Below are 15,731 nucleotides of genomic sequence, written 5' to 3'. Positions count from 1 at the left end.
ATTCTTAATAAATAAGATAAATTAAATATAATTTTTTAATTTAAAATACTTAAATTAAGTGTTTATCAAACACTGCCTCCAACATTTGTGAATGTCTTAATTTGATTAAAAAATGCTCACAAAAATATGTACCTTCATCAAGTCTTTGCACCTTGAGCACATCCATGTAAAATGTTCGGTAAGATCTGATATGTATACCTGAAAGATGACTTTACATGTGGATGTTAGAAATTCCCCAGAACAGAAGGAAATCTAGACTGATTACATTGGATATCTGAATAAAAAAAATTTCTAATTCCATTATATCATAAATAGGATATAATGAAAGTATAGCCAACTGAAGGGAATGAAAGAATCCAAGCATTTTTTTCATTAGCAAATCCTAGCCATATAAGCAGTGAAGAACCATTTAAGCTATGCAGCGTTTATAATATAGCATGTTGATAAAATATTGCAAGGTATAAGTCACTGCAGAAGCATATTCCACAAGTATCCTGGCAAGGGTATGATTGTGAATATGACTGTTATCCTCGCACTTGATCTTAATCTCTGACATCAGAAACAAGAAAAGGTCAAAATATTGCTGCTTCACAACTGCAGAAGGAACCAAACATGTCCATAAAGATTCAGTTATGCAAATCTTACCGATGTTTATAAGTTTGGGCATGAAAAATTTGTTCATATTTCAGCAATTTTTGTATAAATAAACTGAACCCATAAGGCTTTTCTACCATAACATATAAAATATATTATAAGGAAAGATGCTTAAAAAACAATGGATTTGTCCAAATAGATGAACTCTTCAAACGTGAAAGAAGGATTTCGATAGGGGAAAAGAAAACCTCCAATGCAAAAACCCATACGGAATTTCACAAAATAATGTCTCAAAAATTCAAATGTCTGGTTTTGGGGCATATCAACAAAAATTGTACATTTAGAATTCATGAAGAACATGCAGGAACATCTCATGAAGAAAATCAAGAACTTCAATTAAAATGGATGTCACCACTAACTAATATTGGATGTTAATACAAAAAAGAGCTTTCATCAAGAACATGGGTTTCTCAAGGTGAAGACTGAAGGAAATGGGAAAAATGACCTGGCAACCATTGATTAATAAAAAGCTTAGCAGATCTAGTTCTGATCAACCTTGCCATCTAATTTGAGATAAGAAAAAAATAGAAACAATGCAATAACCATCCACAGCTCCATTCAACTGGTTGGGCATAAAGAATTCATCACACCGAAGACAAATAGACAAAATGTGGGTACCATTACATTGAATAGCAACTGCCATGTTATACTTATTTGACCAAAGACCTCATATTTGTCTATCAGGTTTCAAATTCTATAAAGTAAGTTTTCTTTGACCTACACAAAGCTAATGTTCTAGAAAAAAAGAAGAAACTGAGATAAACATATTGTGTCAAAAGGGATGTAGGTTAAGTCCTTTTCCCTTGTCCGGTGAATGCATCACAAAAAAGTCTGCCTGAGATGAAACTCCTCACTATGCATGCTGGACTAGCTCATCTGCCCTGGACTAGCTCATCAGCCCTGTAAGTAACCAAAGAAAATTTCTAAAAACAATATGGTTCATAGAATTCCCAATTTGGGAAAATTTTCACCATGACATTGTATGTGCAGGCGCCATTATGGTAAGGCACATCAACTAAAATCAAGATTTCTTCATGAAAACCAAAACAAATTGGAATTACTCAACTATAATGTATGATAAACATGTAAAGCAGCATGTTAAAGTGTGCCTTGGTGTACTCTTATTCTTACTGATGGCAACATCAACTTATCAAGGCCGTATTCTTTGTGAATGAAAAATTAAAGATTCTCTCAAGTTTCTAAGTTATTTAAAAGAATGATGAAGGGAGGATAATGTCTGCGAAGCAGTACAATTGTGAGGAACATCAGATAAAGTGGACAAATGCCGCATGCCCGAATAACAAAACAAAATAGCATGGTCAAACATGAACTAAGACATCCAGAGAAGTGCAGGTGTACATATATACACATCACCAATCTGTACCAAAAATCTTGCTTAACGAGTTGTATGCAGAAGCCATGCGACATGATCACATAATTGTATATGATGAGGCAATTGGAAATTCCATTATCAACTTTAATTTTATTTATTGATCTGGAATAAGGACAACTACAAGAGAATTAAGAAGATAAGACTGAAACAATGAGAAGCAAAACTCTTGAAAAATCTAACAAGCAGACACGCCTGGAAAGCATATATACAAGCAACAGACAAACCAATGCCTAATTGTTGCACTTAGAGAAATATTTGGCCTAAAAGTTAGATATAAGAAACTAAAAAATCAAAGATAGTGGACAAATAAGATACATTGAAGTAAAGTTTGATTATGCTAACATAAATTAGCACAATTAACTGTGGCCCTCTGGTAGAATATTTCAATGACTAAACTACGAACTTGCAAATGGAATATTGATCACATTGGGTACCTGTAGAGTTGTAGTAGATATTCAGCTCTCCTTTTTTTTTTATTACAACGCAGACAATCGAGCCAATATTTTTCTTTAAACTCTAAAACGTTCAAAATATAATGAAAGGAAAATAAGAAAATAAAAGAAAAGGAACCTATTCTACTTGTTGATAAGTGAAATTGTTTTAATTTAATGGTCTAAGGAATGTCGCTTGAAACATCGAGCAATTTACAAAGATCAGCATAAAAAGAGTAGATGATAAAATAAAACAAATAATCACCTCTTCCTCCAGAAACAGCGAATAAGCTGATAAAAATTAACCCTATTAGCCACTGCCATCGTCCCATAACCTTCAGACGGATCGATTCCTACATCAACCAGGCAAGAAATCACCACTAGGGCTCATAAATAACGAACCAAATACCAGAACTAAGAAGTTTTGAAAAACCGAAAGGAATCGAATCGAAGCTATAAAGGAAGAAATATTTGGAAGAGAGAGGGGCAGGGGCACCTTCTGGAGGTTAATGAGAGGATTCTCGAGACGAAGGTGGAGGAATCCGGAGAGATTGGGAAGGGCGAGCTCGCCGGTTTGTTAAGAGGACGCACAGGGAAAGAGGCCGAAGGGGAGGCAAAGGATCTTAGCTGCAGCTGGGGAAACGGAAATTTAGGAAAGGATTCGGAAAATTGAATTGAGTCTTGCCCGTGAAGGGAGTACCGGAGAAGGGACCGTTAAACCGTTTCCCATCGTTCGTGACGCTGATGCGTTCGGCGGAGAGACGGAGATGGACCACGTGTGTGAAGGACAGGCCTGGTAGGGTTAAATGGGCTTTAAAAAAAAAGTCCAGCATAAATTCCAGCGACCACGCCAGCCTTTTTTTTTTTTTTAATTATTTTTTATCTTTTTCTTTTCAAGCAGCTTTTTTTTTTTTTTTGGGCTAGATTCTTGTTATTTTTTTGTAGTTTTGTTATCTTTTTTGTTAGATTTTTATCTTGAGAACTTCAAAAGAATCTCAAATCAATGCTTATGTTATTAATTTCTCTTTAAATTACAAAACTAACCAATAAATTCACCCAATGACTATTGTTCCAAAATCTTTTTTTTTTTTTGGTATAAAAAATCCTCTTTTTTTTGAACAATAGTTATTTTTTCTGTTTGTGAATTTGGATATTTGGTGTTTGCTTTTAGATATAAAACTTTAAAATTTTTTATTCATGCAACGCAAATCATGGATCATCGTATCTATAAGATCATCTGAACCAAATAAAATACAGTCTAGAGCACATTCAAATAGGGCAAAAATCAATTTCATGTGTGAAATAACTTTGTACATCCCTATTTTTACAAAAAGATGGATGATAGTTTTATTTTAGTGATCTAAATTTTGGATGTATGTCGCTTTTAAAAGAATTCCATTTGAATTCAAATTTAACTTTATTAATTTATCTTCCTTTTAAAGGGTTCTACTTGAATTCAAATTGGAATACAAAAATAGCCAGCTTGCTTTCTCAAAATAATAATATATCAATGTATCTATTTCATTAAAATGAAGAATTGTAATCCATAAAGGTTTATGCAATATTAAATAGTATTGGCTGATTCTTTATTTTGTACATCAGAATTTGTGTAAAATAAAGAAAGGAGTCTTATAGGAAGTAGAATGGACTAAGATATGTGTGGGGAACTTGCTTCAAGCCCCTTGTTTTTCTTTTAAGGAAAACTCAATGTGCATTCTTATTTTAAGCAAACCTAGTCTTTTTTTTTTTTCTTTTACACACTAAATGATATCAAATAATTATATTAACAACATGTCTCTAATATTTTCATTTTTTTGAGAGAATTTGAAAAACAAAAAAAAAAATCTTATGATTCATAATTTAACCCAACTTGATCCTTCCCATGATTTGTAAAAAGCAATATTAAATATATCTTTGCCTGAAAACAATAAATGAATAACCCTAAGTAACATTAGGGTTGTAAGTTTAATTAGTTTTGAAATGGTGGTGTATATGAATTTTGAAGACCATCTCAAACTGCTAGATCAAATATATGGGACTGGTAATGTTTTGGAAAAATGAATTGCACCCACATCACCATTACAAAATAATTGAAACAGTTCAAGTACCATATGCCCCAAATTTACTTACGTAGAAAAGACAAGAAAATACTTCTTTTAAAAAATAGATCCAAAATTGAGAAAAAAAATTAAAAAGCAAAAACCTCACTTAGATATCAATTTCTATGGAGTTTTTATTGAAACAAAAAGTCCTCACATAGTTTTCTTTTTTTCTTTTGTGTTTTTGGTTTAGAATTCTCTCTTCATCTTCCTTTAAAATTTCTCAGAGCCCATGTATATCCAACTAGGTCAAAAAGGCAAAAAATTTGATCCAAAATTTTACATTTAGTTAGCCAACCATTATTCAACTCGGACCCAACTCGAAAGTGGGTCCCGCGTAACTTGCCATGCGATTTGGTTTTATGACGTTCGTATCTCAGCGGTACGTAACGGTGTCTCGGAATCTGCATCTCATTTTATCCATCACGACAGCAATAACGGATATGATGGATCCACGTGGAAGATAAGATGCGCGTCCATGCCACGCGCTCCTCCACACCGCCTCCATAGCTTATAAAAGGCCGGCCCCACGGCTTTGCTTCGCCCGCTCTCTTCCGCTAACCGCCATGGCCCTATAAACCCCGTCTCCCGTGATCGTTCGCTGGGCCACCGACCTGCCGCTCCCCCTTCTTGTCTTCTCTGCGGCGTATGGGAGGCGGAGGCAGAAGGCGTCATCTCTTGTCCGTTCCGGCTTCTGGTTTTGATGGGGAAGGCGTCTTCTCTTCTCCGTTCCGGCTTCTGATCGAAGAAAGCGTCATCATCCCTACTCCGGCGACTTTGATCGGAGGCGAGGATTCCATTCTTGGCCAGCCAATCCTATAATCTCTTTTCCTTGGGAATGGAAGCCGATTTTGGTAAGAGATATAGGGTTTTGTTCTAGCTTATTTCTTTCTTTCCTCCCAATGTTTACTTTCATTCATCCCGATCCTAACGTGATTGGGGATTTTGGTCTTCTTGATGTAGATTCTTGTTGCTTTTTTCGTTCATTATCTGATGAGTTATTGAGTTCTTGATTTTTTTTTTTTTGGGGGGTGTTTCATGACCCGATGGCTGATACAAGAAAGCGTCGTCATCCCTACTCCGGCGACTTTGATCGAAGGCGAGGATTCCATTCTTGGCCAGTCAATCCTCTAATCCCTCTTCCTCGGGAATGGAAACCGATTCTTGTAGGATATATAGGGTTTTGTTCGAGCTTATTTCCTTCTTTCCTCCCAATGTTTTCTTTCTTTCATCCCGATCCTAACGTGATTGGGGATTTTGGTCTTCGTGATGTAGATTCTTGTTGCTTTTTTCGTTCATTATCTGATGAGTTCTTGAGTTCTTGATTTTTTGTGTTTCATGACTCCATGGCTGATCGAAGAAAGCGTCGTCATCCCTACTCCGGCGACCGTGATCGGAGACGAGACTTCCATTCTTGGCCAACCAATCCTCTAATCCCTCTAACCCCAACAGCCCACCCCAACACCCCCCCCCCCACAAACCCCCCACCAAAAAAAAAAAAAAAGGAAAAAAAGAAAAAAAAAAAAAAGAAAACCATAAAAATGGGGGAAAAGAACCGTGCCACATAGTTAGCATCTTGGGTTTATTCGATGTCATTAACATTATATATAACAAGATTTTTTGCAGCAGCACTTTCATAATGTTTGCTTCTTGATCATTGTTTTGCATATAATGTTTGCTAATCTTCATCTTTTCTCTGTTTGATCTTCAAGAATATTTCTTTGATTTGTTACTTGTTTCTTTTCTTTTCTTTTTGAAATAGAATGATCAAGAACCCTAGAGTCTTCGTTTTCTTTGACTCTATTTGATCTCATCTTCTATTTGCATGCAATTGGATGTGGGTTGGTTTTATATTTATTAAAGACGTTAGAGAATAGTTCAGTAGTCACTGAGTTCCTTTCTTTTCTTTTCTTTTGTTTTCTTTTTTTAAAGGTTTTTGGGGAAGAGAACCACAAGTGTGTCATCTTTTTCCCCATTATTAGGTCAAAGATGGTATGCAGTGTAGAATTCCTGATTTACTATGTATGATGCTAGCATTATATATAAAGTATTTTGCTTCTTGGTCATTGATTTGCATCTAACATTAGCTAGTCTCAGTCTTTACTCTGATTAATGTAAAAAAAAAAAAAATCCATTTTTTGTTATTTTTTTAAAAAATAGAATGATTAAGAAAGCTAGAGTGTTTTCATCTTCTTTGACTTGCTCTCATCTTCTATTTGTGTGGAATTAGATGTGGATTTCATGGTTCCATATTTCTTAAAGACATTAGAAAATAGATTAGAAGTCATTGGGTTTGTTTCTTGGTAAAGGAAGCCATTGCCATCTTTTCCCCACAGTGTTGGTTGAAGTGTATTATACAATGTGGAATTCCTTAATTCTGAATTTTATTGTTGTTTAGCTGTGATATCTTCCCCAAGATTGATTTTTCCCTCCTGCGCTGTATGGAATAGTGAAGGGGAAGAAACCACCTGGACAGAAGGTGTGGATTCTTATGTCAAGTCGGTTCTTGGACTCTGTTGGGTGCTTCTTGGGGCGTTTTGGAGCTTTTATAGTGGTATAATCTTTTCTATTGCCACCTGTGTTGTATCCAATGCCTAGTACATTCTCAAATTATCATTTATCAGTTTCTGTAGAATGCTTCAGTTAAGTGTAAGTTGATTGTTACGTAGTGTAATTTAATTTAACTTACTAGAAGGAGTTCTTATATCCAATGCCTGGTAGATACATGTACCTATCAGTTATCAGTTTCTGCAGAATGCTTCAGTTGTCTCAATTGCATTTTAATTGTTGCCTATTTTAATTCACTTAACCCATTGTAATTAACTTAACTTACTAGAAGGAGTTCTTGATGTCATGCTTGTTGATTTTTGCTGATAGTTTGTTAATAATACATGCATGTTATTGGTTCCAAACAAGATACGCAAGATTGATAGGATGTTTTTCAGTTTCTAGTGTACAGATGAATATGTTTTTTCTTCTTCCCTGTGACCTGAATGATTTGATTTCAGTAGGTTCTTTCCTAGGTCTAGATGGGATTTGGTGATATATCATAGCAATTGGCGCATTAAAGAGGGAGTTATTCTGGTTAGATTCTTTTTTCTCCCTGTATGCATCAATTTTAGTGCATTAATGGGATAAAATATTTGGTCTGGATTCCACCACAGTAACCAAAATCATATGTTACACTTGAGACTTGACAATAGGATGAGAAGTCTTCTTCAACGGATTAGAGAATGGAGATGTCATAACTAAGTTGATATAACCAGATGTGGAGAATGGGATCACTAGCTCTTGGGGAACACATCACTAAGAAGATATTTTAAAATGTTCAATTTTTGTGCTGACTGAAACTTTCTTGCACTTTTGTGAAAGTTGGTATCCTATGTGAAATTGGTGTGTGGCAGTTAGTTTTGACTATATGGGACTAAAATTTGTGTTTGGTTTTAAAAGGATTTAATGAGTGGAGACTCAAAATGTTATGCTTCCTGCTAAAAACTTGTTATTTGATTGTTTTTGATTCATAAGGTCTTAGATAGATTGCAATGAAATGATGGAATTGAGAGGTGCTGGAGATGATAGGGATTAGTGATTAGAGAATCACTGGATGGTGTCGAAGGCTTGATATTTATTTGCATGAGAAAATTGAGATAATATTTTAGGAAAATGGATGAATCGGAAGAGGAAAAATGGAAGAATCCCTTGAGGGAGGTTACATTATTGAATTGCTAAAAAGATTCATGATATGATGGGATTAGTGATAAGAGGATTCCTTGGTTGTATGGAAGTCTAGGCATGGATGAGAATGAAAAAAATTGAGATGCATTTTGGAAGTTAGATGAATCATAAAAAAAATGGTAGGAACCTTTGGGGGTGTTTCATCATTGGATCGCCAAGATGATATTTCAGAAAGCATTCATGTATTGTTTTAGCTAGTAAATGCATGTATGACATTGGAACTTTGAAATTTAAACAGTGTAGGTTCAAAAGAATTTTTTGTAATAATAAAGTTATTTGACCTTTATTTTTCTGTTTCACCTTTTGAAGAACAAAACACCTGTTTTCAAATAGCTTGTTTTAAAATTAAAAAAATTTCAAGTTCAGAAGGAGGTTGTGTGATCATTAGGTTTTCCCATGTTAGGATTTTATATCAAAATGTGTTTTTGTAATGTGTGAACATTTTCCTTTTGAAAGCTAAATTTCATAATTGTGATACAAAAGTTAGCCCAAGCAAAGTGATACCAATTACAAAGTTTTCTCCAATCTCATTTTATTTCAGAATGAGTCTTATATCATTTAGGAACATTCTCATTTTAATGAATAAAATTCTTTTTTGGAATTGTAATTTGCAAAACTGAAAAATGTTGAGTTTTGAAAATAGTATCATAGTTATAGATGTTTCCTCGCATTGACCAAGTTTGTCAAAAAGACATTTTGTAGTTTTTAAAATGTTCTTTCAACAACAAAGGTGTACTTTTTGAAATCATATGTATAAGATTCAAAAATTTTGTTTGAATAAAGTTTCCAAATAGAAAAAGTTTTCGGACCTTCATTTTTATTTAAAAAAATTGGAGCATTTTTCTTTTAACTACTCTCTCACTCATTTGTCATGTTTTGATATTTAAAAATTTTAAGTCCAAACGAAGTTTTCACACTCATAGGTGTCATGTTATGATTTGTATTGAAAAGGTGTTTTTGTAATTTGGAAGCACTCCTTTTGCAAACTAACTTCATTTTGAAATGGGACTTTTCAATCGTGAAGGTTCCTCATCCCATTTTTGTTTCAAAAAAGATTTTGTTGTTTTGGAATGTTCTCATTTTAACAAGCTCCTCTTCTGGAATCACAAAGCTTTTCCATGGCATGATTTTGTATCAACAGATTTTTTTAAATTTATGAACATTCTTCTTTTGAAAACTAAACTCAACTTTTGAAATTGTTGAAAGAATGTTTTTATGCTGACCAAAAGAAATATGTTTTTGTGATGTAGGAACATTCTTATTGTAATATATAAGGTCCTCTTGGAATCACAATTTTAAGCTCAGAAAATGCTTTCCTAGTTATAAAAAAATTATTTTGGCCATATTCATAAAATTGCACTTTTTGTGGTTTATGGATGGTTTTTGTTTCAACAACTATACTTGATTTATGAAAAGTTTCGAAATTCAAAAAGGTTTAAAAACTCAAAAGTTTTCTAAGCATTATTCTTTTTAATAACTAAACTCTTCTTTTGAAATAACATGCCATGAAATTTAGAAATTTTATGTTCAAAAAAAAAAGTTTTATGGTCATAAAATTTACTCATGCCATGTTTTGAATCAAAAAGATGTTTTTGTAATTTTTGGACATTTTCTTTTAAAATTAACTTCGCTTTGAAATTTTGACATTTCAAAATTTGAAACTTTGTCCAAAAGAAGGGTTTAGAATGATAAAAATTTCTCAAAAAAAAAATATTTTTGTCATTTTGGAACGTTATCATTTGAACAGTTAATTTTCTTTGAAATTATATTTTGTAAAGCTTGGAAAGACTTTTGATTTTGGAACATTTTGAAGTTTGGAAAATGGTTTTTGTGGTTATAAAGATATACTCACATAGACAAAATTTTATTAAAATATTTATCTTTTATGGTTTATTAATATTCTCATTTCGACAACTATTTTACACTTATGAAAAGTAAGTTTTAAAATTCAAAAAAAAAATAGTTTTCGAATTATGTAGTTTTTTGACCTTTACTTTTGTTTTTTTTTTTTGCATATATATCCTGTCAATATGATTTGTTGCATACTTTTCAAAAATCACTATTTGCATGTATACTTCACAAATTCCTGCATTGCAATTTGTAAGGATACCCCTCATTAGATTTTTGACTAATAGTGTTTAGGGCTGGAAGTGGGCCCAAGTAGGTCTTTTGTGTCAGGTCATGGGCTAGGCATAAAGCAATTTAGGTCGATTTTGGGCTTAAAAATAGGAGTTGAAGGAACTTTGGGCTGCCTGGCTTGGTCTAGGCCTAGCACAAACCTGATTGCAAGGTTTTAAATCCTGTGAGATGAAGGCGCGCTGATTTCTCTATAGAATGGGATGTCCCGTTGTCCTACTTGTCCCAATAATAATTTCGATGATGCATCTCAGTAGATGTCCTCCATCTTTCTCATCTTCTTTCCATCCTTCCTTTCTTTCTTTCTTTCTTTTTCTTTTCTTCCTTCTTCCTTTTCTTTTCCTCTACCTTCCTTTCTTTCTTTTCTTTTTCTTCTCCCTTACTTTCTCTTTTTCATTTTTCATCTCCTTTCCTTTCATTTTTTACTTTTCTTCATTTTTCCTTCCTTTCTTCTCTTTCTTCTTTTCTCCTTGTGTGGATGAGTTTTGGAGTCCCGAACCTATCTCGGTTCTTTTTTCTCATCTAAACGGGGCGGGATGGCCGAGACACCCTCTGTCCCGTTGGGATGCAAAATCTTATTTGATTGTGTCAACAAGACTTGAAAACCTACCCCAGAATTAGGTCGGAGCTAACCAAGAACCGGGCTCAAATTGGCCCGGTCCCTCTCTATCTTCGTCTCTCTTCTCTTTTTAATCCTGGGCTAGATATGGAAAAAAACCTAATTTTGTGTCTCAAAAATTGGAGCATCATCTTTTTACAATTGTACTCTCTTTTTGAAATTGCTTGTTTTGAAATTCAGAAATTTTAAGCTCAAAAGGTCTTGCACTCCAAATTTTCTGATGTTATGATTCAGATATATAATTTTTGACCTGTGAAAATTAATTGTTCTTTTTTTTTGAATTTGGATGTCACCAAAAGAGGTTCACGATTTCAAAGTTTTCTTATAGCTCATTTTTATTTCTAGTGTCATTTCCGAGCGTTCTTATTTATATGTCTGAATACTTTATGGAATCACAATTTGCAAAGCTTAAAATTTTTGATTTTTGAAAATAGTTTTGTAGTTATAAAAGTTTCCTTGCAAATATAATTGACTGACCTTTTGTAATTTTTAAATATTTTCTTTTAACACCTAAATCATTTCAAAATTACACATTTTGACATTCAAAAATTTAGCTCTGAAAAAGTTTGAAACTAAAATTTTTCTGACCTTCATTTTATTGTTTAAAATATTACAACAATGTTCTTTTGGCAAGATACCTTGCTTTTGAAATAGTGAATCTTAATTTGAAAAATTTTTATTTCAAAAAAGGCTTTTGCTTGCATAAAGTTTTCTGTTAGGTCAAATTATACCTTTATGGTTAAGGAATGTTCAGCTTTCAGTAACTAAATTTTTCTTTTGGAATCCCTCTTTTTGAATTTCCTAAATTTCAAGCATGGAAAGAAGTTTTGGAATTATGAAGCTTTCTTACCTTCAACTTTTATTTTCAAAATTGGAGCACTATTCTATGACTAATGAAACTTTCCTTTTGAAATTGCATGTGCTGAAATCCACACTTATAATGTTTACTCAGGTTGTAATTCCATATCAAAAAGATAATTTTGTGTTTTGTGAACATTCTCTTTCTCAGAAACTAAATTCACTTTTAAAATCAGATATTTCAAAACATGGAACATAGTTTACAATTACAAATTTTTCTCAAGTCTAATTTTTGTTTGCAAAGCTGCTCTTTGCATTTTTAAGGATTCTCATGTTAACAAAAAAACTCCTCGTTTGAAATCTCAATTTGTAATGTTCAAAATTTTTGTTCATGGAAAGAGGTTTAATAGTTATAAAAGTTTCCTTGCGCTAACCAAATTTTCATGAAAAACAATTTGTAGTTTTTGCATGTTTTCAGCAATTAAGCTGCACTTCAAAATTGCATGTTTCAAAATTTAAGTTTGAAATAAGATTTGGAAATTGTGGAAGTGCTCTTTTTATTATGAAGGCCAGAGCATTTTGTTTTTAAGAGAGCTGCTCTTGTGAAATTATATGCTTTGATTTTAAAGATTAAAATTTTCAAATAGGTTTTGCTTTCATAAAGTTTTCTCGCATCATTATTTTGTATCAATTTTGTTTTTCCAAAAGTTATGTTCACATTTTCTAAATTAAATTGTCAAATCTTATTTTTTGTTGAAAATTAATTCTTTTGATTTTGGAACATTCTGAATTTAGTAAAATAAGCTCCTCTTTTGGAATTACAATTTTCAAAGTTCAAAATTTCAAGACTAGAGCATTGTGTTTTTAACAAAAAGCTGCTCTTGTGAAATTATATGCGTTGATTTTCAAGATTAAAATTTTCAGATAGGTTTTGCTTTCATAAAGTTTTCTCACATCATTATTTTGTATCAATTTTGTTTTTCCAAAAGTTATGTTCACATTTTCTAAATTGTCGAATCTTATTTTTCTTTGAAAATTAATTCTTTTGATTTTGGAACATTCTGAATTTAGTAAAATAAGCTCCTCTTTTGGAATTACAGTTTTCAAAGTTCAAAATTTCATTGTGTTTTTAACAAAAAGCTGCTCCTGTGAAATTATATTCTTTGATTTTAAAGATTAAAATTTTCAAATAGGTTTTGCTTTCATAAAGTTTTCTTGCATTATTATTTTGTATTAATTTTGTTTTTTCAAAAGTTATGTTCACATTTTTTAAAATGTCAAATCTTATTTTTCTTTGAAAATTAATTCTTTTGATTTTGGAACATTCTGAATTTAGTAAAACAAGCTCCTCTTTTGGAATTACAATTTTCAAAGTTTGAAAGTTCAAGACTTGACCAAACTTTATCTGAACATACTTTTTATGAGTTATGAACTGCACGTTTAAATGACGTGTTTTAAAGTTTGAAGTGAGGTTTTAGAATTTATAAAGTTTAAAAATAGAGCATTATCTTTTTAACAGCAAAATGATCCTTTCAAAATTGTGTGCTTTGAAATTCCAAATTTTAAAGTTCAAAAGATCGTTTCACACTTTTTTTTTTGGACGTATGATTTCATATGAAAATTTATACTTTGCAACATTTTCTTTTTCAAAATGTACTCTACTTTTGAAATTAGATGTTTCCAAATTCAAATCTCTGTCTAAAAGAAGGTCTCGCAATTACAAAATTTTCTCCAATCTCATTTCTGTTTCATCAAAGTTTTTGTCATTTCAGAAAACATTCTCATTTAAAAATGTCTCTTTTAGAATCACAATTTTAAAGCTCAAAACTGTTTGGATGGCTTTGTAGTTATAAAGTTTCCTTGCATTGACCAAATTTCATAGAAAAATATGGTTTAGCTTTTTGATGTTCTCTTTTTTATTCATTTGAAATTGCATTTTTCTAATTCTAGGATTTTGTGTTTGCAATAAGGTTTTGAATTTCAACATTTCAACCTTCATTTTCTTGTATCAAAAATTGGAGCTTTGATTTTTTTTTTTAATAGAGGAAAACTACATTTCTGATATTTCATGTCTTGAATCATTAAATGGGTTCCAATAAACTATATTGAAATCAAGATTTCATATTGAAAAATGTTATGTAACTTAAAAACATTCCCCTTTCAAAAGCTAAACTTCACTTTTGAAATAACTACTTCGAAAATCCAGTACTTTGTCTAAAAAGATGTGTTCACAATTATAAAGTTTTCTCATATCTCATTTTTATTCTAAAACCATTTTCTTGCTTGAGGGATCTTTTTATTTCAGCAAATAAGCTCTTTTTTGCAATCACAGTTTTCAAAGTTCAAAAGTGTCAAATCTGGAAAATGGTTTCATTGTCATAAAATTCCTTATCTTGATGAAATATTATCAGAATATACCTTTTATTTTTCATTAAAGTTGGGGGTTTTGAAATTCATTGCTTTGCCTCCAAGGAGTGTTCACAATTATAAAGTTTTCTCAAATGTTATTATTCTTTCAAAATGAGTTTTCTTCATTGAGGAACAATCTCATTTTAAAGAACTGTTTCTCTCTTGAAATCAATTTTCAAGGTTCAAAAACTTTATGTTTGGAATTGTTGGATAGCTTTAAATTTTTTTTTCAACTTGGCCAAACTTCATGTAAATACCTCCTTTTGTAGTTAATGAATTTTCTTCTTCTAATGGCAAAATTGCGTATTTTAAATGACATGTTTTGAAATTAAAAGTTAAAGTTTGGAGTATGGCTTTCAATTTGTAAAATTTTTTGAGTTTCATTTTTTTTTTTGGAAATTGGAATGTTATCCTCTTAACAAAATTCTGGTTTTGAAATTGCATAACTATAAACCAAAAAGAATTTAAGTCCAAAGCATGCTTTTGTTTTTGTATGTTCTTCATGATTTCATGAGACAAATTTGTTTTTGGAACTTGTGAACATTCTCACCTTTTAAAGTTGGTTGAAAAAGTGTTTGCATGTTTGTAAAGTTTTATTCATGATTTTATATGAAGAATATGTTTTTGTAACTTGTGAACATTCTCGTTTTCAAAACCAACTCAACCTTTGAATTTGGATATTTCAAAATTCTAAACTTAGTCAAAAAATGTTTCTAAATTAAAAAGTTTTAATCTCATTTCGTTTTAAACTAATTTTTTCTCATTTTGAAACATTCTCATTTTAAAAGATGAACTCTTCTTTTGAAATCATAAATTTCAAAGTTGAAAATATCTGGAAACATGATCCCACAGTTATAAAGTTTCCTCATATTGACATAATTTAATTAAAAAAATCTATGATAGTTATATTTGCTATTTGATAAGTGAATTGCGGCTTCAAAATAATGCATTTTGAAATTCAAAATTTAAATATGTAATAAACTTTTATAATTATAAGATTTCCTGCCCTTCATTTTTGTTTTGAAGGTAAGAATTTTGTTCTTTTGTCAGCAAAACACTATTTCAAAATTGCATATTTTATATTTAAAATATCTAATTCAGAAAATGGTTTTTCACTCAAAATTTTTTCATGTCATGATTTAATATCAAAGGTGTTTTCCAAATCAGATGTTTCAAAGTTCATATTTGTTTGAAAATGAGTTTCTGTTACTTCAAAATCATAATTTGCACAGCTCACGACTTGCTGAGTCTGGAAAATGGCTTTCTAAATATAGAAGTTTCCACGCATTGATGTATTGCAAATTCTTTTGTAGCATTTGAATATTTCTTCAAAAGTAAACTGCACTTAAAAAATCATGTTTTGAAATGTAACAATTTTTGTTTGAACTAAGGTTTCGAAATTATATGATTTTTTGGTCTTCACCTTTTTTTTTGGTTTCAGAAATTAGAGCATCAAT

General features: G+C 31.6%; 2 protein-coding genes across 49 annotated transcripts in view; one reads left to right on the top strand and one right to left on the bottom strand.

The window, feature by feature from the left end:
* Positions 1-3,272, bottom strand: part of LOC105032129 (transposon Ty3-I Gag-Pol polyprotein) — a 29,513-nt gene extending 26,241 nt beyond the window's left edge. For 10 of the 17 annotated variants that reach the window (XR_012137495.1, XR_012137509.1, XR_012137493.1 and 7 more), the window contains exons 1-3: positions 2,975-3,172; positions 2,744-2,831; positions 133-1,554 (exon numbers count right to left, since the gene is read on the bottom strand). Coding sequence is in view for 1 of the 17 variants with exons in the window: in XM_073250059.1 (XP_073106160.1) it covers positions 133-198; positions 2,744-2,810 (133 nt within the window). In the remaining 16 variants the exon portion in view is untranslated. The other 7 variants (XR_012137511.1, XR_012137513.1, XR_012137515.1 and 4 more) reach the window with 3 other exon arrangements.
* A 1,862-nt stretch (positions 3,273-5,134) lies between these two features.
* Positions 5,135-15,731, top strand: part of LOC105032127 (uncharacterized) — a 57,028-nt gene continuing 46,431 nt past the window's right edge. For 11 of the 32 annotated variants that reach the window (XR_012137484.1, XR_003798679.2, XR_012137483.1 and 8 more), the window contains exons 1-2: positions 5,135-5,431; positions 7,028-7,131. Coding sequence is in view for 11 of the 32 variants with exons in the window: in XM_073250021.1 (XP_073106122.1) it covers positions 5,416-5,431; positions 6,976-7,131 (172 nt within the window). In the remaining 21 variants the exon portion in view is untranslated. Of the gene's footprint in view, positions 5,432-5,637; positions 5,744-6,975; positions 7,161-15,731 lie in introns of all 32 variants that reach the window. The other 21 variants (XM_073250021.1, XM_073250029.1, XM_073250024.1 and 18 more) reach the window with 6 other exon arrangements.

This window comes from Elaeis guineensis, chromosome 1 (genome assembly GCF_000442705.2).
Source record: "Elaeis guineensis isolate ETL-2024a chromosome 1, EG11, whole genome shotgun sequence".
NCBI classification, from domain to species: domain Eukaryota; kingdom Viridiplantae; phylum Streptophyta; class Magnoliopsida; order Arecales; family Arecaceae; genus Elaeis; species Elaeis guineensis.
The sequence above is the reverse complement of the archived record's forward strand: the minus strand, read 5'-3'. Positions and strand labels throughout refer to the sequence as shown.